The 27,485-nt window shown below is 33.7% G+C and overlaps 1 protein-coding gene across 2 annotated transcripts in view; it reads left to right on the forward strand.

Annotated features, from left to right (window-relative positions):
• LOC114339637 (sex-lethal homolog) overlaps nucleotides 1–27,485 on the forward strand; it is a 148,570-nt gene that overhangs the window by 35,696 nt on the left and 85,389 nt on the right. Inside the window, exon 5 of one of the 2 annotated variants that reach the window (XM_050646929.1) lies at nucleotides 4,770–11,160. The exons of the other annotated variant lie outside the window; for it this stretch is intronic. Within the exon in view, the coding sequence (XP_050502886.1) occupies nucleotides 4,770–5,257 (488 nt within the window). The 3' untranslated portion in view covers nucleotides 5,258–11,160. Of the gene's footprint in view, nucleotides 1–4,769; nucleotides 11,161–27,485 lie in introns of those variants that run through there. 2 annotated transcript variants of the gene reach the window in all.

Consider the following 27,485-nt stretch of genomic DNA (forward strand, 5'->3'; position numbering starts at 1 on the left):
AATATTAAGAAAAAAAATAAGATGCAGGTTATGTTATTAAAACGTAAACAATTGTATGTAGTAAATAAAATTAGTTATTAAAATGCAGTAATGCAAACAAAATAATATGTACAATTAATTAAATTTACCTTTATATAATAATTGCATATTATATCAATATTGTTGAGCAATATATAATTTTTCTTCTTCAGTGACAGTAGGTATGAAGTATACGTCAATTTGACAATTTCAATTGACAATATGAATTATTTAAGAAAGTTGCAATATTTCTCCGCTATTCTCGCACGATCGTTTCTCGTATTCCCTCCCAAGTACTTGCACACCGCGAATAGGGAACTTGCATAAAATTTAAAATTGGAAAAAAATGTTATAAATCACAACAGAACATAATTTAAAACATGTATCAATGATAAAAAAGTTTTGTTTGTCTTTCGTTTTTCCCCTAAAGACGATTAAAAATTCAAATTATTCCAGCCAGCAAAAAACGCGTCGTGACGTCATATGGTTTTGCATTTACATTTTACACCAAAAAGTAAACAAAATTAATTAGACATTATAAACGTCAGTAAAAAATACAGTTATGTGACGTTAAAAGCGTTTTTGTTCGTTTGAACTATTCATAGAAAAATTTTACTTTTACAAAATGGTTTTATTTTCAATAGTAAACCTTCTTTTCTTTCCTTCAAAAACTGTATCAAACTCCAATCTCAACAAACTGGTATATATTATTACAACGACATACGATAAATGTCATTAGAATATAAATATTTTTCCTTTATTACCCTACGACGAGCTGGCCAAATACCCAAGTAGGTGGAGGCCAATAAACTAAAGAAGGAAAAAAAGAATATACCTAAATATAACGCTGTGTCTAGGTGTACGCTAACGTGTACGCAAATCAAAAGTTAGTGTCAGAGTGTTGGAATTTGTTTAATTGCGTTGTGCTTATACTTTAATTTAAATATTGATTTGTAATGGTAGGGGAGCCCAAGCGGGGATTTTTGCAGTTACTCGAGCGCGTCAGATTATCATATGGAGAGAAACCTGGTATCCTGCAGATGTACCTCTACCATATATTGGCTCTTAACACAGGGGAGTTCGTTAAGGAGGGCCCGAAAAAAAAATCTATCCTTAAAAAAGCTCGAAATTGTCAGATTAAGATAAGGTAAGTTAAGTACATGCAAAAGAGTGTATATTTCAAAAATCTGACGATTTGAGCCGGGCGTAAGGAAATGGGCGAGTCCCAAAGTCTCACAAGAAAAAAGCGAATATTTCGCGAAATGAATGCCAGATCGAAAAACTAAAAAATATGCGCTCAATATTTTTTAAAAATCTATCGAATGATACCAAACACGACTTCCCACGGAGAGGGGTGGGGGGTAAATTTAATATTTTAAATACGAATCCCGCGATATTTCGCGAAATGAACATCAGATCGAAAAACTGTAAAATACACTTATTTAATATTTTTAAAAAATCTATCGAATGGCACCAAATACGACCCCCTATGGAGGTGGGGTGGGGGTTACTTTAAAATCTTAAATAGGAGCCCCTATTTTTTATTGCAGATTTGGATTTCTTACGAAAAAATAAGTAACTTTTATTGGAAACATTTTTTCGAATTATGCATAGATGGCGTTATAATCGGAAAAAACGATTGTTGGAAAAGGAAAATTAAATTAAAAAATGGCAAGCGCCCACTAAAATGGAAAATATTACTTAACTTTTTTTGGTTTTAGGACCTACTCTTCACAACCCACTAGGTCTCCAAAGCGCTCGAGTGACTGCACATTTAGCATACTTTGCTCCCCTACCATAAAGAGATTTCTTATTTTTTATTTGTTTAGTGTTTGTTTTTAAATTAACTATGCAGTGTGGACAATTATTTAGTTGTTTTAATGAGTTTAACAACATTTTAAAAGAGTATGAAAAAGTTAAGATACTATAAATTAATATATATATTTTTTAGTTATAAGTGAAATAAGTATTTAGTATTACAATATAGTACAATATGTTACAATTTAGTATATACAATATTTAGTATTACCGTCCAAAATTAAAATAAAAGGAATACCTAAAGCTTTCACAATAATAATTAACTTGTTATGAAGCTATTTCCTTGTGGCATTTTTGTAATCAACTAGATATTCTAAATGGGAACTAAGCCACAATTTAACTAAAAAAATGATGTTATTAACGTTTCAACGTCTAAATCGGACGTCGTTGTCAAAATACAAAATATTATTAAATTAAACAAAAATGTTCTTGCTTAGTAAAAAATTTTTTCTAATAATTTATTTAATCTGACTAATTTTTGTATTTTGACAATGACATCCGATTTGGATGTCGAAACGTTAATAAAATCTTTTTTTAGTTAAATTGTGGCTCATTTCCCATTTAGAATAGTTGATTATAATAATTAACTTACGTATAAAAATTATTTTAGCAATATTTTGTACGTGTCATGTCAACTAAATACATATATTTATTTTGCTAACCTAAATATATACATACTTTTATTATATACATTGATTTATTACAATTAAGTTTGAAACATCTGAATAGTTCTGCTTCCCTTCCCTTAACAAATATTTTTCTATCAAACAAATCAAACAAACACTAAACATATCAAAATAGCATGTATTTACCAAAATATACAGTCACTGCGTACGTTAAATAATGACGTCACTGGCTTGATGAAGTTTAATTCGCGTGTATGTACCTAACTTTTTTATTTGCGTACACGTTAGCGTTTACCTAGACACAGCGAAATATAACCATAATAATAAGTAATGTAAAACTAGGTGACGTCACGGGCCGTTCGAACTACTTTAAAATACCGAAGACTTTAAATTTGTACTTCTAAGTTATTATGAGATTTTGAAGCGTGAAATTTTGGAAATCTCATTTTTATACAAAACTGAACATTATTATGTAATAAAAAAAATGTGCAAGTTCCCTATTATGATGATGCTAATTATACCTGAAACTAAACCCGTTATTTTTAAGTTTTTGTCACTTTTTTGTTATTTATTTCATTTTTTTTATGAATAGTTGCATAGAACAACTTTAAGGTTTAAATATTAAATATTTAAATGTGAGTGTCCCATAAACATTAGCAAAATTTGCAAAAGCTTAAGTATAATTTTTGATAACATGATTAGCGCAAGCACTTTTAGGATTCACGAGGAAATTAAATTCCTGCAACTGGCTGTATACCATAAATCGCCAAAAATTACTAAAATCCGTTTTCAAAAGGCATATTTTCTTAAAATTACTCACATCTACATCTACATTCTACACTACATCATTGAACGTTTTCGGAATAACAGTTCCATAATCAGTGCTTTTTACACGTTACAGTACATGCCAGAGCCACCAAGGTATGTGGGTAAAACCCCTTCAGATATTTTAATATAGTTTTAAAAGTTAACATTATTGTATTAACCCGGGAACAGTCGCGCTCTTTTCTTTTACGTAATCGGTAGCACGTTAGATTTTATCTAACAATACGAATTTACAGCAAATTTTAATTCTATAGTATTTTTATTTACTTGTTATGTCAGACATATTATTTATAACAATTATTGAAGCTAATTGGTTCTCACCAAAGTCATAAATTCCACAAAAAGGAGAAGAAGAAAAAAAATACCTACACACTACTACACCCTTCCTCGAGGCACTTACGAGTGGAAAGTTATGTCGCAAAATTTTTCGTCAAGTTATCACGAAAAAAGATAAAATGTTAGATTTTTTTTTAACGGCGTGACTGCTCTCGGGTTAAAATTAGCATGATGTTTAAAATATTCCTTGATTTAACATCAGGCATCCCAGGACTCTTCCCACGCGGGTTGCTTTGTCCAGAGTATAGAACCTTACATCACGGACATTAACTAGTAACTAGCATTGCTATTCGATTCCAATATTGGATATAAATCTATTCCAAGGCTCCTAATGTGCCTTTCTGGCAATATCTTTTGGTTTATTACGTCTTTCTACATAATTTAATCTAGCTTATTGTGTATTGTTGTGGAGAGTATTCACGTACACCATGCTTTTCTTTTATGGCATTCTGTCCAAATTCTTATGATTGGTTTTTCTTCTAAATTTCTTTTGCTGGATTGCTGCATTTGCTGCTTTTGTGATGCATTTCTTTAAAAGAATATTCTTAATTTTAAAATAGTCCCATTTTTCATTTAATGTTGCTCTGAGCAGGCTCACCAAGAGGGCGGTAGAGCCGGTAGATTTTACCGGGGTCCGACGGTGTAAGGGGCCCGACGATGTAAGGGGCCCGACGATGTAAAGGGCCCGACGATGTAAGGGGCCCAGCATGGGCCTCGATCAAGGATGTGTTTTCCGTTTTTTTTTACTTTTTACCGGGCGACCCTCTGCAAAATGCTTTTAGTACTAGACTATATTTAATATGACCTCTATCTATATTTTGAGGTATATTTTGTTTTTAAGTCGTTGCGGAAAGCACCTCTATTGTAAAAATTTTTAAAATTCTAAATTTTGTTTTTTTAATCAATTTTTTAACGTTTCCCGTTTTTTTTACAGTTTGCCACATTGCCATCCTCTATTTATTTATTTGCTTGTTTTAGTTATACATTTATTTATTCCAGGTTCGATAAATTTGTCCAGTTTAAATTGATGTTAAATAATTAAAGAATGTTAGATTTTTTCCTCTTAAAATTGTTCGATGCAACCATTCAGATGTTTTTGTATTTGTGTACAAAGTAGTAATGAAATGTTACCCATTTTAATTTTAGAAATTGAAGAACCATTTACGTTTGGAGACGAAGGTCCTGACTTAGAAGAACTTCTTATTGCTGAAGTTTTACCTAGAAGACCTCTCTGGGACTTATCAATTCACTCGACCAAAATGGAGATTGAAAATCTGTGGGAGCAGATCTATCGTGTATTTAAGAAAAAATATTCGATAAGTTTTCTTACTAATATGTGGTTTAATCTTAGAGAAAACTATATAAAAGAGAGGAGATCGTTTTCGTATTACCATCAAATGAAATTTTTGGATGGGTTTGAAACTGTTGCCCTATGTGGATCTAGTCGAAGAGATATAGGCAGTGTTAAAAAAAAGTTAAAAACTGATAACAATGCATCTTCAACTGACGGCGTTGATGATTTTTTGCAGCTGTTGGGAGAAGGTTTACGTAAATTGCCCGCTGGAAAGAGAACTAAGTTACAGTTTAGAATTGTAGAATTACTTAAAGATGAGGAATCGGATACATCAGATTAGGTTTTTAACATGCCTGTCTATCATCGTCATTCTTCCTTTAAACCCTAGGAGGGCCTAGCTTCATTAATAATTTTCATCCAGTCTTCGTTATCCGTAGTGTTTCTCCGCCAACTACGTACTTACCATATTTTTTGCTGGACCATTTTACTTCATCCGCATTACATGGTCCCTTTCCGAGAATTTAAAAAAATGTAAATTTAAATATTGGCAGTTCAAATTAATGTTTTTAGTTTATCTCTTATTCTGGCCTGAGAATGGGACAAAACCTGTAAGTCCCGAAACCTATAGCAACCCACACAAGTCAGTCATTAACCAGATAGACTCTCGGAGGTCTAAACAGATACAAGAAAAAAAGAGAAAGACTACGACCAATAGTAGAGTCTAAATTTCAGGGAATTGTTAAGGTTTAAAATCGCATCAGAAGATGAGACTCTTTTAACACGTTGGCTGCGTTTAGAGATATTTATAAACTTATGTTAGGTGCGTTACGAGGCGTATCATAGATGTCCCGTATACCTAGTGTGACCAACTAGCCCGAAAAATCCGGGACATGGCCCGAATTATGAAGTCGTGTCCCGGCGTCCCGCACAAGGCTTCCGGGCCATCCGAATTTTCAACGTTTTGGTAAAATTCTATTTTGAAATTTTGAATGTTATTCTTCTAAGAAATCATATCAAATTGAATTGGTGCGACGAAAAAAAGTTGAAAATTTCTAGAGTGTAATACTAATACCACATCCAAAACGCATGCATTTTATATCGTGGTATTATCTTCTTCTTCTTCAACTGCCATCTCTGGTCTGCCATTCTCTCAGGTTGCGCAGTAACGATATTCTGCGTCTCCCTATGCTTCTTTTTCCTTGAATCTTTCCCTGCATAATGAGTTGGAGCAAGTTGTATCTCTCTCCACGTGTAATATGTACGAGATATTCAAATTTTCTCTTTTTGATTGTATTTAAAACTTCCATTTCTTTATTCATCTTTCTCAGAACCTCTTCGTTTGTGACGTGTTCTGTCCATGATATTTTTAGACTTCTTCTATACACCCACAACTCCAGTTTTTTCATTGATGCCGCATTCAAGCTTCTATTTAGCTCTAGCCTTTTCTACTCTAATTTTAATTTCCTGGAAGTAATCATTTGTGGAGTTGATCATTGTTCCAAGATATGCATATTGGTCTATGCGTTCAACATTGGTTCCGTTCATGAGGAGATTCTCGTTATTTCTTTGCATTTTAGATATTCTCATAAATTTTGTCTTCTTGATGTTCATTGTTACATCGTATTCTTGAAAAAAAAACCGTCAGTGGTATTATACTACTACCAAAACTAAAACTGTGGACAAACCAATTGTAACATAATCCCATCAAAAATATTATTGTCAACATAAAAATGTTAAATAATCAATAAAAGATAGTATTAAAGTTCTATATTTAAAAAAGATGGCCCGATTTTCATGGCAAAGTCCCGGATTTCAGGTATTTTTTTCTGCCTTGTCCCGAATTCGACTGAATTGGAGTTGGTCACACTACGTATACCCCACTTACCACCGTGCGTTACGACACAGTCGACGCAGCCAACCGTTAGTGACGTACGAGGTCTATTTATCCCGTAACGCAGCCAAGGTGTTAAACAACACCACCTCTCCACAGCATCTTCCGAGGCAACATACACGTCTTGTGGTAAAGAAATAATTGAACAAATAATGAATCAGGTTCAAAGTTCAAATTATTACTCTGCATATTTGACGAAACGACCGACGTATCCCACGTGGAACAGTTTTCTCTAAAGAGATACAAACACAATAACAATATTCCTGAAGACATTGTAAGTTCATTGAAGCTTATGAGAACTTAAAAATACTTAATGAAAATCAAGAAAGAGGGGAAAAACAACGTCTGACAGGAAGAGCCTTTGGATAAATAGTATTATGTTTGAGAGAACTGCAGATCCGAAGAAATGTGTAGGAATCGGTACTGACTTTAATAATATTTTAATAACGATAAATTTTGAATGTATATGGCACTCAAAAGTGTGTGAAAAGTGCCTGAAAACTCACCATTTTAACCCTAATTTTTAAAAATTCTACCGAAAATTCTGCCAATTCTGCCATTCTTTTAAAAATCCTGCTCTTCCCCCAGCCTCCCGTACCCCAAAAAGCCCATGCTCTTCCTCCCGAAAATCGGTCCTGGATCCGCCCTTGTGTGCTAGCCACCTCAGACGACATATTGTAATGTGGTTGGTGATACCTGGATCCTGATATACCCGGTACAGTTCCACACACCAACTACTGCGGCAGATTCGTGCAAATATTATAAGAATTGTGCATTTAATGATAGAAGCATATAATTTGGACCACATATACTACACATATAAAGGTTCAAATTTAGATACGAGGGCCATGTCAGATTTTACCTTTTACAAGAATGGCGGGCATTCAAAATGGCGACGATACATATGTGACTAATAGCACAATAACTTTTGAACGAAAAGTCCGACTTCAACCAAATTTGCTATATATGGATTCTTTTTTTGGTATATAAGATGGAGCTCTTGAACCGGAAGAATCGGTTTACCAGAAGTTGTGTTTTTCCTGATTTTTTATGTAAAAGTAATGTTATTTTTTCAATTCTTTCACCTTGTATACAGGGTGTCCAGAAACTTTACCGACAAACGATGACAGGAGATTCCTCAGATAATTTTAAGACAATTTAACCCAATTCACCTAGTCCGAAAATGCTTCTTAAGGGAGCTAGAGCTCTTTGAAGATGGCGTCATGAAATTAGTTTTTCTTAAATACCTCCAGAACGCTTAGATTTAGAAAAACGAAAATTGGTATGCATATTTAGTTTTCAGAGATGAATCGATTCCATCTATCGCAAAATTCTAGTACCGGTTATGGGCGTCCGTTTTGGGTAGAGCAACGGGTATTTTAACGCATAACTTTTTTGTTCTTAACTTTTATGCATTTTTGACACCGTATTATTAAATTGTGAGGTATTCTAGTACTAAAAGGTACTCTTGCTTTAAGTCGGTAGGACACACCGTTTTCTAGAAAAATCGATTTGAAATTTTTCATTTTTGGAATTTGAAAAAAAAATGAAAAGAACTTTTCAACAAAAAACGAAGTATTTTACCAACATAAAGTAAGAGTAACTTTTAGTACTCGAATACCTCATAATTTAATAATCTAGTGTCAAAAATGCTCAAAAATTCAAGATAAAAAAGTTATGCTATAAAATAACTGTTGACTTACCCAAAACGGACGCCTATGACCAGTACTAGAAATTCGCAATTAATGAAATCGATTTATCTCTGGAATATAAATAAATGTACCAGTTTTGGTCTTTCTAAACAGTTTTTTTTTTGAAAAAAAATTTTTTAATTCAAAGAGCGAAAAATTTTCAAATCGATTTTTCGAGAAAACGGTGTGTCCTACAGATTTAAAACAAGAGTACCTTTTAGTACTAGAATACTCCATAATTTAATAATCCAGTGTCAGAAATGCATAAAAGTTAAAGATAAAAAAGTTATGTGATAAAATAACCGTTGCCCTACCCAAAACGGACGCCTATGATCGCTACTAGAAATTTGTAATGGATGGATTAGATTTATATCTTGAAGATAAATACGCGTACCAACTTTTGTTTTTCTAAATGGAAGCGTTCTGGAGGTATTTAAGAAAAACTAATTACAAGACGCCATCTTCAAAGAGCTCTAGCTCCCTTAGGAAGCATTTTCGAACTAAGTGAATTGGGTTAAATTAACTTAAAATTATCTGAAGAATCTCCTGTCTTCGTTTGTCGGTAGAGTTTCTGGACACCCTGTATATTAATTTTTCAAAAAGGTAATACCGGCATTGAAAAGAGCGTAAAAATATTTTTTAGGAAATATTTTGAACTTTTTAGTTATGTTAATTAACATTTAATAAATGAATAACATCTTCACATGTACCTATGTGCGGCAGACTCGTGCAAATATTATAAGAATTATTGTGCATTTAATGGTATATAATTTGGACCACATATACTACACATACAAATGTTCAAATTTAGATATAAGGCCATCTCAGATTTTGCCTTTTACAAAAATGGCGGGCATTCAAAATGGCCACGATAACTTTTGAACGAAAACTCGGATGTCAACCAAATTTGGTATATAGGTTATTTTTTTAATGTTTAAGTTCGAGGTCTTAAACCAGAAGAATCGGTTTACCAGAAATTGTGTTTTTCCTGATTTTTAATGTAAAAATATGTTGTTTATTTTTTCAGTTCTTTCACCTTGTATATATTAATTTTTAAAAAGGTAATACCGGCGTTAAAAAGAGCGTAAAAATATTTTTTAAGAAATATTTTGAACTCTTTAGTTATATTAATTACTAATTAATAAATGCATAACGTATCTTCACATGTACCTATGAACCTATGCGGCAGATTCGTGCAAATAGTATAAGAATTATTGTGCATTTAATGGTAGAAGCATATAATTTAGACCACACATACTACACATCCAAAGGTTCAAATTTAGATATGAGGCCATCTCAGATTTTGTCTTTTACAAAAATGGCGGCATTCAAAATAAATCTGCCGCACATAGTACATGTGAAGATACTTTATACATTTATTAAATGGTAATTAACATAACTAAAAAGTTCAAAATATTTCCTAAAAAATATGTTTACGGTCTTTTCAATGCCGGTTTTACGTTTTTGAAAAAATAATATATACAGGGTGAAAGAAGTGAAAAAACAAGCAACATATTTTTACAAAAAAAAAACAGTAAAAACACAACTTCAGGTAAACCTATTCTTCCGGTTCAAGACCTCGATCTTAGTCATCAAACATTGATGCCAAATTTGGCTGAAATCGGACTTTTCGTTCAAAAGTTATCGTGCTGTTAGTCACATATAAGTTTAGTCGCCATTTTGAATGCCCTCAATTTTTGTAAAAGGCAAAATCTGAGATTGCCTTATATCTAAATTTGAACCTTTATATATGTAGTATATGTGGTTCAAGTTATATGCTTCTACCAGTAAATGCAATGCACAATAATTCTTATAATATTTGCACGAATCTGCCGCACATAGGTACATGTGAAGATACGTTATGCATTTATTAAATGGTAATTAACATAATTAAAAAATTCAAAATATTTCCTAAAAAATATTTTTACGGTCTTTTCAATGGCGGTATTAACTTTATGAAAAACTAATATATACAGGATGAAAGAATTGAAAAAAAAACAGCATATTTTTACATAAAACCAGGAAAAGCACAACTTTTGGTAAACCGACTCTTCCTGTTCAAGACCTCGATCTTATACATTAAAAAAAAGAACCTATATACCAAATTTGGTTGAAATCGAACGTCTCGTTCAAAAGTTATTGTGCTATTAGCAGTGGCGCACTCAGAGGGAGGTTTTGGGGGTTAAAACCCCTCCCAGGGCATATAAAAAATATACAAAGAATAGAAAATGTAACTTGTCTTTCACAAACACAATACAAAAAAATATGGTGTCCAAGCCAACCCCCCCCAGAGGAAAATTCTGGGTGCGCCACTGCTATTAGTCACATATGTATAGTCGCCATTTTGAATGCCCGCCATTTTTGTAAAAGCGAAAATCTGAGATGGCCTCATATCTAATTTTAAACCTTTATATGTGGTCCAAATTATATGCTTCTATCATTAAATGCACAATTGTTTTACATATCGGCTGCACTAAACACCATTCACCACTCAGTAAATTCTCCTCAGTACCTTTCCCTCAAAATATCTCAACCTGTTTTCAAAAGGTATTGCCGTATGCTGTTGCCAAGTCCTCCTAAATATACAAATTCATAATCCATTATTGTAAATAATTTTTTGTAAACTCAATTAAGATTTAATGATTATATTTTTCAAAATTGTGTTCTAAATTACTTAACCCATTCAGTACCAGAGGCTTATTGGAAGATTCAATCCCAGAGTCCAAAATTAACTAACACAGTTGTTAAACTAATGGTAGGGGAGGCCAAGCGGGCATTTTTGCAGTTACTCGAGCGCGTCCGATTAGCACATGGGGAGAAACAGTGTACCCTGTAACTGTACCTCTACCACAGGGGAGTTCGTTAAGGGGGGGTCCGAAAAAAAATCTATCATTAGAAAAACTCGAAATCGTCAGATTAAGATAAGGTAAGTTAAGTGCATGCAAAACAGTGTAAAAATCCCCGCAAAAATCTCACGATTTGAGCGGGGCGTAAGAAAATGGGTGTAAGTCACAAAGTTTTACAAAAAAAAAGCGAATATTTCGCGAAATGAATGTCAGATCGAAAAACTACAAAATACGTGTTCAATGTTTTTCAAAAATCTATCGAATGATACCAAACACGACCCCCATGGAGAGGGGTAGGGGGTAAATTTAAAATTTTAAATACAAACCCTGCGATATTTCGCGAAATGAACATCAGATCGAAAAACTGCAAAATACACGTATTCAACATTTTTAAAAAATCTGTCGAATGCCTCCAAACAGGACCCCCACTGAGGTGGGGTGGGGTAGGGGTTACTTTAAAATCTTAAATAGGAGCCCGCATTTTTTTACTGCAGATTTGAATTCTTTACGTAAAAATAAGTAACTTTTATCTGAGACATTTTTTCTAATTATGGATAGATGGCACTATAATCGAAAAAAACGATTGTTGGAAACGGAAAATTAAATTAAAAAATGGAAAGTCCCCACTTAATAAAAAACTTCACTTTTTTGGTTTTAGGACCTAATCTTCACAACCCAATAGGTCTCCATAACGCTCGAGTAACTGCAAATTTAGCATACTGTCCTTATCTACTATTGACCATTCCAGGTCACGTGACTTTCGACACCGTTGCTGAGGGGCAAAAATTGTGTTTCTGGTGTTATTTTTGCTATTTTCTCGTTTTATTATAAAAAAATCTGTGGTTTTAACTACAAAAATTTCAAATATTGGATATAGGACACCCTCGTAGGGGATGCAAAAACCCGGTATAATCAGAAAATCAGTTTTCTTGGCCCATATCGTCGTTCTGTTTACAGTGTATTGTGATTATAGTGATTTAAAACATTTCGGTCTTTAAATGATTCTGGTATTATAAAAAACTTACTTTATCTCTTTTACCTTTACTGGAACACTTTTAAACTGAACAAAACGCTGGTATTTTAATCATATTCTTAAATTAAACAATGGTTTTCTAAACTTAACCTAGTTTGTTTACAATATTTTGCCCATCAGTCGCTGTCAAATGACGTCACCCTGGAATGGTCTATTGGGACCGTGTAAGTTCGGAAGAGCGACACCTGGTTTCATAGCTCAGCAACATTTTTAGCACTTTTAATTATATTGGCCAATTATATTATCCTGGTTTCTGGATAATTGTCAAAGCCATAGCCCAAAAAAAGAATAAGAAAAAAGTAAGAGTAAGGTTATGTTATTAAAAGGTAAACAATTGTATGTAGTAAATAAAATTAATTATTAAAATGCAGTATTACAAGTAAAATACCTACAATTAATTAAATTCACTTTAATAATTGCATATCATATCAATATGGTGGAGCAATATTAATGCCCGATTTGACAATGACAGTGAGTATAAAAGATGTCAATATGATAATTTCAATTGACAATATGAATTATTTAAGTAATATGCTAAGAAAGTTATAAAATTTCTCCGCTATTCGCGCACGATCGTTTCTCGTATCCCCTCCAAGTACTTGCACGTAGCGAATAAGTAAAGACCGATTTAAATGAAGATCCTCCTGTTTTTACATTTTCGGAATGACACAAGTTTACACAAATTGATATGAGTGATTGTGATGTAAAAATTTTAGTGAACTTTTTCTAATAAACTTTTAAGTCTAATAGTTGAGCAAACAAATGTATATGTACGTCAAAGGTTAGATTCTATCCAAAATTGCAATACTTCTAGGATGACGTTTTGAAAGGACGCTAGTACATAAATATAACAGAAATAAAAAGAATGTGTGTGTACTTTGTACGCACGTAAAAGTTATACTTCTATTATATGATTTCTTAAAAATAAATAGACTTTAAACAGCTTGTTTTAATTTTTTTTAAACACCAAACTAATTTTGTGCTTACCGCTTTCAAAAAAATAAAAAAAGTATAGGATTTCCCCGGATTCGAACTCAAGACCTCTCGATCTCTGTTCGGACGTACCTAATGACAATTCACGGTAACAAACAGACAAGATAATAAATATACAATAAAATGTTTTAATAATACTCATCTTACTCCTAAGGAAGACAAATCCAAAGACACAAAAATTATAATAAATATATTTACTAAAAACACTGATATATTCTTTTCACACCTTTTCTTGCACTGATATATTTATACGTAACTTGAAAGATAGCAACTAAACGCCATACTGTCTGTGTGCGCATACGCGCAGTATTATGAAATTTTACTCTCAATCGCGCCTAAATAAGTATAACTTCAAAAAGACCTACATAAGGGTCCGCGTTCACTGTCAACAATTGTATCATATTGGAGTCGAAATCAATTTTGCAATATGGCATTTTGGAGTCCTTTATGAGTCAAAATAGGTTTCAATCGTTAGGAACGCACTATTGTCCGGAACACCCTGTATTATCCCCAACTATTATCCCCAACAGTGGCGGATCTTGAGGCTGATTTAGTTACTTTTCTATGATCCAAGGTAACTTGAATCAGTTATTTATGAAACGTAGTAAGTCATAAAATTTAAATTTTATAAAAGAAACAAAAAAACCTTAGGGTCCGTTCCTGAACATGGTATCACTAACTGTTTACATTTCAGTCCCAGTTTACGTAAGAGAACTGTCAAAACATTAGAATGTGACTTTTCATTATTGCCATGTTTATAATAATCATGGCAATAATGAAAAGTCACATTCTAATGTTTTGACAGTTCTCTTACGTCAAAAATTTTGACCTACGTAATAACGTTTTTGTAGTAAAAATACATAATCTCTAAATCAAATCGCCCTATTTGTGACCTGTGTAATTGCGACATCAACGTAACACATAATAGAGTGTCCCAAATACATTAGTGAAAGACAAATACACTTAATACCTATCAGTATAAAAGCAGTCTTAGGACCACACTGTAAGCTTACACATTTGTTTAATTATTTGAAAGACATTAATGTTTTAAACAAACTATAACCACTGTTAACATTTTGTAAACCCCATTCTTGTAAATTATGTTACTGTTACCTAAATGTGAACTTATGTAATAATCAAAATGCTATTAGATTTAAGTAACCATGTATCTATGATAGTACAGGCACAGAATAAATAACCACACAGAAGCGAAACTCCTGACGAAAACTTTAATACAATTTTCATGCTCATGTGTTAACGTAACTGGTGCAACGCCACTTTTGCGACTGACGTGACATTTGTTTATAGTTAAATTTTATATTTATATATGTTTTATTTTATATTGTATTTATATTTTATAGTTAAATTTTATATTTCATATTTAATTAATAACTACTTGTCAAAAATATTACCTAATTTGGAATGGTCTATTCCTTAGAACATCAAGTTCTATTCTGTAACTGGTGCACAAGGTCAAATATTTCGGTCCCTACAAAATAAATGGAAACGACAGTCAGATTCGCTTCTGTGTTGTTATTTATTCTGTGGTACAGGTAATAACCCTAAAGGCGGCTGCACAATTGACCGGGAACGGGAACGAGAACGGAAACTGAAAGTATCAGCAGATTCACAATTAAATGGTAAACAGCTGTTTTGTGTCACTGTCACTTGTGCTATTAATTATTTTTCTTCTCAAAATAAATTTTGTGGAACGATCTTTTTCTAATTTTATTAAAAGAACATGTCTGTGAACTCTAAAAATATGGATTTATTTGATGACAAGCTTTTATAATATTTTCGTTTTTTATAATCTTGGAACTAATTTACACAATCGCAAAATATGTGTGCAATCGCAAAAGGTTTGTCAGCATAAAGATAAAAAGCATATCATTCAAATATTTATATTATTATTGTATCTAGTTACCATATAAGTACACGTATTATGATCTACATCAATCATACGGATGAGGACATTTTTCCAATAAAGAAATCACTCGTCGTTCGTCATTTATTTTAATGCAAAATGTATAAAAATTGTCAATAAAACTTGATCACACACTTATAATAACAATTTTTTATTGGGCATTTGACAGTATTTTTAATACTGCCTTCTGATTGGTTCCGGGAATACAACGGGAACGAGAAAGTTGAAACATGGTCAACTTTCCCGTTCCCGTTACCGGACAGCTTCTCGTTCTCAGTTATTGTGCATCTACAACATTAATTTACATAGAGGTTAACTTTTTTCCCGTTCCCGTTTCCGTTCTCGTTCCCGTTCCCGGGCAATTGTGCAGCCGCCTTAAGTGGTTGATGCTGTCAACAATAAAATAAAAAAAACCTTATTTAGTCGGCGACTTAATATCTTTCATAAATAAACTGACTGAAATACGGTCCGTTAGTGAAGGACATGTAATAGTATTTAATGTTTCATCAGAAAATGATGTATGTGTAAACATTGGTTTTCTGTCACAATGTCAATTTCTAGAAATGGGTGACTTGGGTATGTTTCATAAATAACTGATTCACTTAGTGTTACCACCCCTAGCCTAAGCGGGTTTTCAATTATTATTTTTTGGATGAGTCTAAATTTTGTTTTGTTTGACAGCTCTCGGGTTTTCTTTTTTTTTAGGCTTATTGAATTGATATTTATTTTCGTTTGGGGGGAGGGTCATTATTCGTGACCCCCCCCCCTCTGGATCCGCCACTGATCCCCAACAATAATTCAAATACATAATTATTATTTATTTGCAAATAAACCAATGTACTATAATTTATACATTCATTTATCAATATTTTACATTGCACATTTTTATATTATACCGGATGTCCACTTACATTTTCTCCCCATTTTAATTGCCTAAACGGCTTAAGATAAAAATATGCGGTTTTCGCTGAAACATTTTTTTTTTAGAAAAAAGTTTTGTTTGAATGGATTGAATTTTTATATCGCTTTCAATTACGAAAAAAATGGCGGATTTTTGAAAAAAAACGTTGTTGACTTTTTTTAATGAAACACCCAGTATATTTTTTTGTAATTTGAAAGAACGGTCCTTCGCCTATCCAGCGATATTAAATTTTTTAAAATTGGTTGTTAAATGACTGAGTAATTAATTTTTAAAATGAGAGATGCAACGTGGAAATCACATAACTAAATAACATGATTAAAATAACTAAGCAAACTGATATTCTGTTATGTGATTTCCACATTGCATCTCTCATTTTAAAAATTAATTACTCAGTCATTTGACAACCGATTTTAAAAAAACTTTATATCGCTGTATAGATGAATGACCGTTCTTTCAATTTACAAAAAATATACTGGGTGTTTCATTAAAAAAAAGTTGTGTGTGTGTGTGAGAGAGAGAACCTGGCATCAGACAAAATCTATTTGCCACAAAACATGTAAATTCTTAATTACATTAAATGATTTCATATTGTCTATTTCTAAAACTATACCGCTATTTTTTATCTAGTACCGCTTTATCTGAGGAACAAAGGAGAGCTGTAATATTTAGTGGCAATGGACACTCGTGATGAATTAGTTCTTGATACAGAATTGAAGAAGATTGAGAGTTCAGAGAACATTCTAGAAATATGTGATTTAGATCACCAATGGATATATTGTCACAACTACAGACAGGAGAGTTAAGTATTCCAATTTTATATAAGTGAGATGGAAAGCGAGCATGGTTCAATTTTAAACGAGTCAATACTGACATGTGTGCTCTATTATAATTAAAGGTGAAATGAGGAATGTTTTTTGGAAGTGTCGGGTGAATTCTCAAATAATGGTTTGTAGATTTATTTGCAATTCTTTTGTAATCAGTTTCCCATTTCCTTCTGATATAAGGTTTGAGAGCATTATTCAAATCTTTTAAATTAAATACTTTGTCAATATGGTGGCAACTGTGACTACTTTTTGCGGCTATATCCACAATTTCATTACCTTCGACTCCGCAATGTCCTTTCGTCCAAATAAACGAAACAGTTACATCATTTTGTTTAAGATCCATAATTAATTTTTTAATGTTCAAAATTAAGGCATTTCGGAATTGGTTTATTGGGTGACCGCTAATAGCTTGTAATGCGGATTTTGAGTCTGAAATTATTGCCACATTCATGCATGTTTGAGTTGCACACCATTTTAGTGCCTTTTCAATAGCAAAGGACTCGGCGGTAAAAATGGAACAATAATTTGAGATTCTGTACTTTTCAATATGATTTATGTTTGAAACAAAAAATGCCGAACCTGTATTTAGCTCCGTTTTTGACCCATCTGTATATATTTTAGTTAAGTTCGACCCGAGACCATTCACAATGGATTTTATCATGGCTTGGTTTAAGATATTACAATCTGAATACCGAGAGAATATGGTGATAGGTTTGTCAACTATAGAATCGAAACTGTATGAATACAATGGTATTTTATTAAGTTTAACAATATCATTTTGAAATAAGTTTGTATCAATAAATGCATCTGCCAAAGGAGGAGAGTTTTTCTTTTTCCAATAATGATTTGTCAAATTCTCAATTACAAGAAAGTTAATTTTTGCGATCAAATCACTGTTGTAACATTTATATTTTAATAGACTTTTATTTGCTAAAAACTGTCTTCGAAAACTAAGAGGAAGTTCTTGAGACTCTGCCAGAATGGCATGATTTGGTGAAGATGCCATGGCTCCCAAACATATTTTCAGAGCTCTATATTGTATTCGATCAAGAGTAAGTTGGTTCGTATTGGAGGTAGGGCCATAGAGAGTACACCCATAATCCAAAATCGAGCGAATATAAGACTTGTAGAACATTAAAGAAATTTGTTGATCCGCGCCCCAGCTCTGTTTGGAGAGGAAGCGCAGAAGATTAATTCCCTTTTCACATCTTTGTTTGACATACTTAATGTGACTGGTCCATAGAAGTTTACTATCTATAATTATACCTAAATATTTATATTCTTTTACGATAGGAATAGTGTACTTACCTATAGAGAAATTATCGACTAACTGATATCTGTGCCTTGTGAAACACATCACAGCTGTCTTTTCTGGTGAAACACTAAAACCCATATCGTCGAACCAGTTTTGTAACCTGTCAAAAGTACGTCTTAAGTCTATCATGCAGCGATCGTAGGTATTATGGGTGACATAAATGCATAAATCGTCCGCGTATTGAATAATTTGTATGTCATCGCTCATCAAATCATGCAAGTCTGCAGTGTATAAGTTAAACAAAAGGGGACTTAAAATAGAGCCTTGCGGAAGCCCGTTGTAAAGTACTCTTGGACCATGTAAAACGTTATGACTATCTCGCAAAAATATTTTTCTATTAGCAAACAAATTTAAAATATTTATAGAGACTCTTTTATTGATACCAAACGTTACCATTTTTGAATATAATATTTCCAAATCTACCACATCATAAGCCCCTTTAAGATCCACAAAAAGACACAATATGTAATTATTTTTTGATAGACACAATTGAGCATCTGTAACTAAATGGGAGATTGCATCAATTGTACCTATACCTCTACGAAATCCATACTGATTTTTTGGTAAAATTGATCTGTTTTCGACAAAATGTTCGAGTCTAAATTTTATAAGCCTTTCGAAAGTTTTTGTAATGCACGATAACAATGAAATAGGTCTGTAGGACGAAGGTAAGTCAGGTGGTTTCTTAGGTTTCGCTAGAAGACACACAATTATATTTTTAAGACTATTTGAATACTTTTGTTTCAACCACCAATCATTAAAAATTTCTAATAGAAGAAGTTTACCACTTTCAGGCAATTTATTTATTATCGTATAAGTGAACCCGTCAAGTCCAGGTGCAGTATTTTTTGATTTTTTTAAGGCTAATTCTAATTCCGAAAAGCTAAAATTTTTTGAAAGGGTGTCTGAGTCTTGATGGAAGTGAAATTGATTAATGTTGTCGTTAAAAATTGGGCCTGCAGCAGACGAAGGAGCCAATGTATCAAGAACTTTTTGAATAAGGCTTTCGTCTAATTGTGGTTTTCTTTTTTGATGGTGTTTATTGCAAATAGATCTTACAGTGTTCCATATCTCAGTCAGAGGAGTGTTTTTATTTAATTTATTCAAAAATATTTTCCAACTGTTTTCTTGTTTAAGTTTGAACGTACGTTTGACATTAGCAGAAATGTTTTGATATTGTAGATAATTGATAAAATTACCTTGTTTTTAAACTCGCTGAGAGCTTCTTTTCGTTTTTTAACAATCGCAGAACATTCCTCATCCCACCAATAAGGTCTTGGTACAGAAGGTGTGAAAGATTTCTTAATAGGCATAGATTTCGATGCTGCGATCGTGATTGCATTGAGGAAAAATTCGATTTTGTCTACTGAATTTGAATTTCTATCTGAATTATTGAGCTCACTAATTTCTAATTCAAAAATATTTCCAAAAACAGACCAGTCAGCACGAGAGTCATTCCATTTTGTTGATGGGTTGATGACAAAGGAGGAGGGATTGATTTGAATTTATATATTGATTGGATAGTGATCTGAACCTAATGAATCTGAATCTACTGACCAAGCTATACGGTCGGCTAAGAAGGGAGATGTTAGAGTTAAGTCAACGGCTGAATGATTACTAGTTTGGGATATTCTTGTTGGTGTTCCGTCATTTAATGTAATTATGTAATTAATTATGTAATTATAATGTAATTAAATATAATTAATTTCTTTTTTGATGGTGTTTATTGCAAATAGATCTTACAGTGTTCCATATCTCAGTCAGAGGAGTATTTTTATTTAATTTATTCAAAAATATTTTCCAACTGTTTTCTTGTTTAAGTTTGAACGTACGTTTGACATTAGCAGAAATGTTTTGATATTGTAGATAATTGATAAAATTACCTTGTTTTTTAAACTCGCTGAGAGCTTCTTTTCGTTTTTTAACAATCGCAGAACATTCCTCATCCCACCAATAAGGTCTTGGTACAGAAGGTGTGAAAGATTTCTTAATAGGCATAGATTTTGATGCTGCGATCGTGATTGCATTGAGGAAAAATTCGATTTTGTCTACTGAATTTGAATTTCTATCTAAATTATTGAGCTCACTAATTTCTAATTCAAAAATATTTCCAAAAACAGACCAGTCAGCACGAGAGTCATTCCATTTTGTTGATGGGTTGATGACAAAGGAGGAGGGATTGATTTGAATTTCTATATTGATTGGGTAGTGATCTGAACCTAATGAATCTGAATCTACTGACCAAGCTATAAGGTCGGCTAAGAAGGGAGATGTTAGAGCTAAGTCAACGGCTGAATGATTACTAGTTGGGGATATTCTTGTTGGTGTTCCTAATGTAATTATTTCACAATAATCCATGGCCTCCACTAATGTTCTACCATTTCTGTCGTGTGCAATTGGCCCCCACATACCGTGGTGAGCATTAAAGTATTTAAATAGTTTAGCAGAAGAAGTTAATTTCGAGTGTTGTTGTATAACCTTCAATTTAAATGTAAGTACATACTGTTTGATAAACATATATAGAGCACCCAGTGGTGATGTAGAGATTTTCATGAACAAATTATTTTTAGCGTTAAACTATTGTTATGATCATTTTAAGTATGTTATTGTAAGTGGTGATTTTAATATTAATTATTTGAGTGTGTCTCGGGAAAAGTCTTTACTGAATGATATTATTGAAAGTTTTAATTTAACTTGCCAAAACTTATAACCTTCTAGGATTTTTACAGATAAAAACGGCAGAACAACAAAATCTAAAATTGACTATTTTATTACAAATTATCCCCTACCATATGAGGAAACAGTTAGAGATTTTCATATTGGAGATCATAGTGGATTGGAACTTATAATACCAAATGTAATTTCAAAAGCAAATCACCACACAAATGACATTACTGATACTATAACATTTAGAAATTTGTCTGAACCAAATATATCAACATTGCAAACAAGGTTGAATCTTGAGGATTTTAAGGGTGTTTATGAAAATCTCGACAATATTGATTCTGCTTATACTGATTTTGTAAATATTCTATTATATCATATTGAAATATGTTGTCCTATGGTTGTAAAAAAATTAGGTCAAAATAATAATAATAACTGGATCTCTAAAGAAATCTTGAAGATGGGAGTTGATTTAAAAAACCTTTTCTGGTTGACAAAAAATTCGACAGACCCTGATGTACAATTAAAATATAAAGAAGACAAAAAGAAATATACTCATAAAATTCAAGAAGCAAAAAAGCACTGGTTCCAGAATGTTTTTCATAACAAAAATAACCATCAAAAGCAAAAATTTATTTGGAAAACAGTTAATATACAAACTGGAAAAAAAGGACAGTATAACAACATAGAAAAAATCGAGCACTCAGGAAGTTTTATAAACGATAAAAAAGAGATGGCAAATGCTTTCGGCGTATTCTTTACATCATTTTCAAAAAATGCATTAAATACCAAATATGGGGATTCACAATTTAAAAACTATACGACTTTAAATGTTGGCCAAACATTCTACTTCTATCCTATAGACTACAGCGATGTTGCTGAAGCTGTTTCATCCTTAAAAAATGTAAATTCAGTGGGTATTGATTGCATTTCCACAAAGCTAGTTAAACATATGAGCGTATACATTATTCAACCGAACTGATTTAATAAATAAATCTGTGGAGATGGGTGTTTTTCCCACTGATTTCAAAGTTGGTATAGTTTCCCCAATATTTAAAAAAGGAAACAAAACTATGTTAGAAAATTATAGACCAATTACCGTACCAACTGTCTTGTGTAAGTTGTAAATATAACATAATAAGTTCATATCAAAATGGGTTTCTTCCGGGTAAATCAACTGAGAGTGCATCAACAACATTTTTTAAATTCATTTATAATTCATTAGATCAGAAGAAGTTTGTTGGAGCCCTCTATTTTAATTTAACTAAAGCTTTTGACTCTATAAATTTAAATGTAGCAATTTGTAAACTAAACGGCCTTGGATTTCGAGGTAATTTTTTAAAGTGGTTACAATCATATCTAGAATGTCGACAGATGTATGTCAAAATCGGACAATATCAATCAGATTTGTATGACGTTGATCTTGGCGTTCCACAAGGATCAATACTGGGTCCTTTGTTATTTCTTTGTTATATCAATGATATGCCCAAATATATGAGTACAGAAAATATTTTTTTATATGCTGATGACACGACTTTAGCGACATCTGCAGAAAATGCTGAGGAATTGAGGTTAAAACTCAATACCTTAGCCCATGAGTTTACGTCTTGGTGCGAAAAAAACTCCTTAATAGTAAATTCGAGTAAAAGAGTATGTATGCAATTTTATATAAAAACTCCAATTAAGGAAAATTTCTCTATCAAAGTCGACAACGATTTTATCACTTTATCTGATACTACAAAGTTTTTAGGACTACATCTTAACAGTAATATGAGCTGGGAGGCACATATTAATCATGTATGTTGGAAAATTAATTCTGGATATTATGCTCTTTTGCAACTTAAATACTTATTCACAACGGAACAGATACTTAATGTTTATTACGCTATCATCTATTCACATTTGTCATACAATATTGTTCTATGGGGCAGTGCAACAAATGTCTCAAAAGTTTTTATAGCCCAAAAACGCATAATCCGCTTGATTTTTAATTTACCATATGGACATACGTGTAGAGACCATTTTAGAAAATACCAAATACTTACTGTTCCCTCAATTTTTATATACAGAAGTATTCTGTACACAAAAGCTAATATTAATTCATTGACATCAAATTCAGATGTACACAATTATCGTACTAGACAAAAAGATTTCTTTAGGGCTCCTAAACATTACACTTCCATGTTTGAAAAAAGCCCTGAATATAGCGGCATAAGGTTTTTTAATCAGCTCCCATCCAAAATAAAAAGTGAGGCAGATGATGTTAGAATATTTAAGAATAAATTGAAGACTTATCTCATTGAGTCATGTTTTTATAGTGTCTCGGAATTTATGTCTTAGTATGTTGTTTCTATGTTTATGTGTATGTTTATATTGTATAGGTAGTCTTTAACTTTTCTATTTTTTAAATGTCTATATTCTTTACTTTGACATGTCCTATATTATGTAAATAATCTGTAAGGATGAATAAAGTATTATCCAAATTTAGCCATACGGCTTACACTCCCTCTAAGGGGAAAATTGACTTATCCCAGATACGTACGGTATCAAAAGGATTGAGCTCTGGTGGGACTCTTTCCGTGTTTTCGAGCTCTAGGTGACTTGGTATGCAGGTGTATCTCCCAGAAATTTTCGTACACATCTGGCCGTTGCGAGTAGTACTGCTTTCTGCATGGTCTTATAAAGATGTTCATTAAGACCCAGCTTTTTTATGCTTTCGAGGAGGGTCTTCGGAATGACTCCAGTAGTAGACATAATAATCGGTATCGTCTGGGTACTTTGCATTCTCCATTGTCTCCGTATTTGAATTTCCAGATCTCTGTACTTGGCGATCTTTTCAGTAAATTTAGTACGTAGATTATTGTTGTTAGGAATCGCCACATCAATGAGGGTTGTTTATCTCGTTAATTTATTGACTAATACGAGATCTGGTCTATTATGCGCCACTGTTTGGTCTGTGAGCACAGTGCGGTCCCAGTATAGCTTGTAGTTGCCATCCTCAAGCATACTCTCAGGGACGTATTGATAATATGGGAGATGGTCGGTTTGGAGAAGTCCCAGCTTGATAGCTATCTCCTGATGAAGGATTTTGTCGACATAATCTTGGCTGACCTCATTGGGATGTCGCCCGTGCAGAGGTTTACCCATCCAGGCGCGCACTTTTTCGTCCCTAGTAAGGTGGTTTATGCGCAATTCTGCTTCCCCCAGTTTTATCGGTGTTGTGTCATCTACTGCGCAGATAGCGCGATGTAGAGTAGATGTTTCAGCCTGCATCTGAAAATAAGTTCTTAAATTAGCAATTTGTTTATCTAATTGCTCACCTATATCCATAAATCCTCTTCCTCCTAGATTCCGTGGTAATGTTGTTCTTTCTACTGCACTTTTAGGATGGTGTTTTTGTGCCTTTGTGAGGTGTGTTCGTACTTTTCGCTGAAGAGCTTCTATATCTGTTTTTGTCCACTTAACAATACCAAATGAGTAGCTAAGCGCGGAACATGCGTAGGTGTTTAGTGCCTTAAACAAATTTCTACTGTTAAGGTGTGAGCGAAGCAGCTGTTTTACCCTTCGTGTAAACTCAGTAGTTATCTCTGTTTTCATTTGTTTATGGTCAATTTTCCGCGCTTGCTTTACTCCAAGATATTTATACATATCGTTTTCACCCATGGCCTCGATGATCTGGCCATTTTGCATATCGAATCCTCCGGGCTGTACTTTTCCTCGGACTATATTTAAAATACGGCACTTATCTAGTCCGAAGTGCATACTAATATCATTAGAGAAAGTTTCTACAGTTTTTAGCATCTCGTCGAGTTGGTTTCGAGTGGAAGCCATTAATTTCAAATCATCCATGTACAATAAATGATTAAGCTTCGCCACCACATTGTTGTTATTTTTGATGCTAAAACCTGCATCTGAGGAGTTCAATAGCTGAGATAGTGGGTTTATAGCTAGACAGAACCACAGAGGACTCAACGAATCTCCTTGAAACTGATTACGATATTTTCAGTTTCGATGTCACTTTCACCAGGTATTTGAAGGTGAATTCTAGTTTTCCACTCTGTCATTATATGTTGTAAAAAGGTCACTATATTATCATCGACTTTATATATTCTCAATATATCTATAAGCCATTCATGCGGCACTCAGTCAAAGGCCTTCTTGTAATCAATAAAAGCAGTAAATAGATTCCTCTTTTTGGAATATGCTTGATTAGAAATGACTGAGTCGATGATAAGTTGTTCTTTGCAACCCATGGAACCCTTAGCGCATCCTTTCTGTTGAGGCTCTATGATATTGTTCAGAGCACAATGTTGGTAGATACGCCGGGCTACACAGGATGTGACCAATTTATACAAAGTTGGAAGGCAAGTAATTGGGCGGTATTTTGCTGGATCTTGGGTGATATTTTGATCCTTCGGTATTAAATAAGTGGTTCCCTGAGTTAGGAATGATGGTATATCCTGCGGATTAGAAATAACATGATTAATTAGTGTTGATAAACATTCATGAGCACTCCAAAACTTCTTGAGCCAAAAGTTTTGAACTCCGTCTGGTCCAGGAGATTTCCAGTTATGAAGCTCCTTGATGATATTTGAGACTTCTTCAGTGGTGAAGGGTTCGTAGAGAGTAGTAGTGTAGTGCTGGCAGTTCTGTGCCGTATCTTCTATCCATCCAGCATTGTTAAGAGCAGCTGGTGTGGAAAGTTTATTTCCCCAAAACTCATGAATTTCTTCTTGGCTTGGGTAAGACTTATCGAGATTTTCTACGTTGGAATTGAGTTTTCGATAGAACGCCTTCTCAGCAGTCTCAAAAAGGGCATTGTCGGATTTTCGGTCGTTACTCACTTTGTACCTTCTTAGTCGTCCTGAATAAACTGAGAGTCTTTTTTTAATGTATCCAGGCACTGTTGGGCTGTGTTGTTTTCTGGATCGTATCTTGAGTGCCTTGCAGTATTCCGTATTATTTCTTCAGCTCTCCTGATGACTCTTGTACTTCTTACACCTCGTATATATTCTGTGACTTGACCAATATCCCTACGCAGCAATTCAATCTTTCCGAGCAGTCTTTTTTCCCAGGGTGCAGTTCTGCTACCAGTCCTTCCATTATTAGTACCCCGTCGTGTTCTGATCTTAATGCCCATTACATTAGCAATTGCTGTTGCTGCACAGTAGATTAGCATGTGCAGATACTCTAATGTGTGGGCTTCTACGACATAATTGGGTAGGACTTCAGTGTTTACAATTTGTAACAGCACACCTAGTCTCTTACAAGAGTTTATTCGTGGTAGCGGTGGTCTGCTAAGTGGGTTTGTTCCATTAAACTCATGTACAGCATGTGCCATTTCGCTTACTAGGTTATCATGTAGCTCGTTGTTTTCCTCCTCTGTATTGTCAGGTTGAGTTTCTTGTATGGCAAGCTCAGGAATCTGCCCATGAACTTCATTGGGGACTTGATCTTCAATTACAACATCGTTATGGATCTCCCGTTCGACTTCGCTTCTGATGTTATTGCGTCTAGTCTCTGGGATAAGGTTGTTTCTTATAATTACCCGGTATTGGTCTGATACTCGTTGCTCCGATACTTGAATATCTGGGTACGTCCTGCAAAATTCGGCATACAGCTGTTGTCGGTAGCCGATTGTTTCTTGACCGAGGTTTGTCACCTTGTAGTAGAAGCGCAAAATGTTTTCATTAATGGACACAGTCCATTTCATGCGCTGCCTCGGCCGTCCCGCTTGAGTGAGCGCCGGCTGATGATCCAGCGCAGCACCTTCGGCGGGTGGAGCTCTTGTTGTTGTTTGGCTCGCTTGTGGTTGTGGTTGGGCTGTAGCTGATTGTATGACAGGGGCCCGCCTCCTCAACACCCTGCCACCGACGTCCCGCATGCTGTCACGTCCAGCGCCGGCTCCAGACGTGCCCTGGCGATCCCCAGGCAGCGATCCTAAACATAAATTATTATTCTCCATTCTCATGGGTGTGCATTTTATACCTACTGCCAGGTGTCAGTTTTTGTTCCACGGCAAGTATCCCTGCTACTCTCTGGGTACTGGCGCTACGAATACCCAGAAAGCATCCCCCATTCGCAGGGGGCCGCGCCTGATAGAAGAACTGACAAAAAACTCCCACAGGAAATAAAGTATTATTATTATATTATTATTATTAAAATCTCCCAGAAAAATAGTTTTTGCAATATTAAACTGAAGGAATAGGTTGATCCAGTCATTTATTTCTATTCTAACATCTGATGATCTATAGATTGATACTAGTGAGAGATTAATTTTGTTCAAAAAAACTGCGCATGCTTCTATACTGTCATCGAAATTATTATTAATTTCGGATTCTTGGTAATCTATTCCCTGTCTGATGAAAATACCTACGCCACCGTAACCATCTTCACGACATTTATTAATAAAGTTATATCCTTTAAGTCTAAAATGATGACCGGATGTGAGCCATATTTCTGATA

This window comes from Diabrotica virgifera, chromosome 3, assembly GCF_917563875.1.
Source record: "Diabrotica virgifera virgifera chromosome 3, PGI_DIABVI_V3a".
In the NCBI taxonomy this organism is placed as follows: Eukaryota; Metazoa; Arthropoda; class Insecta; order Coleoptera; family Chrysomelidae; genus Diabrotica; species Diabrotica virgifera.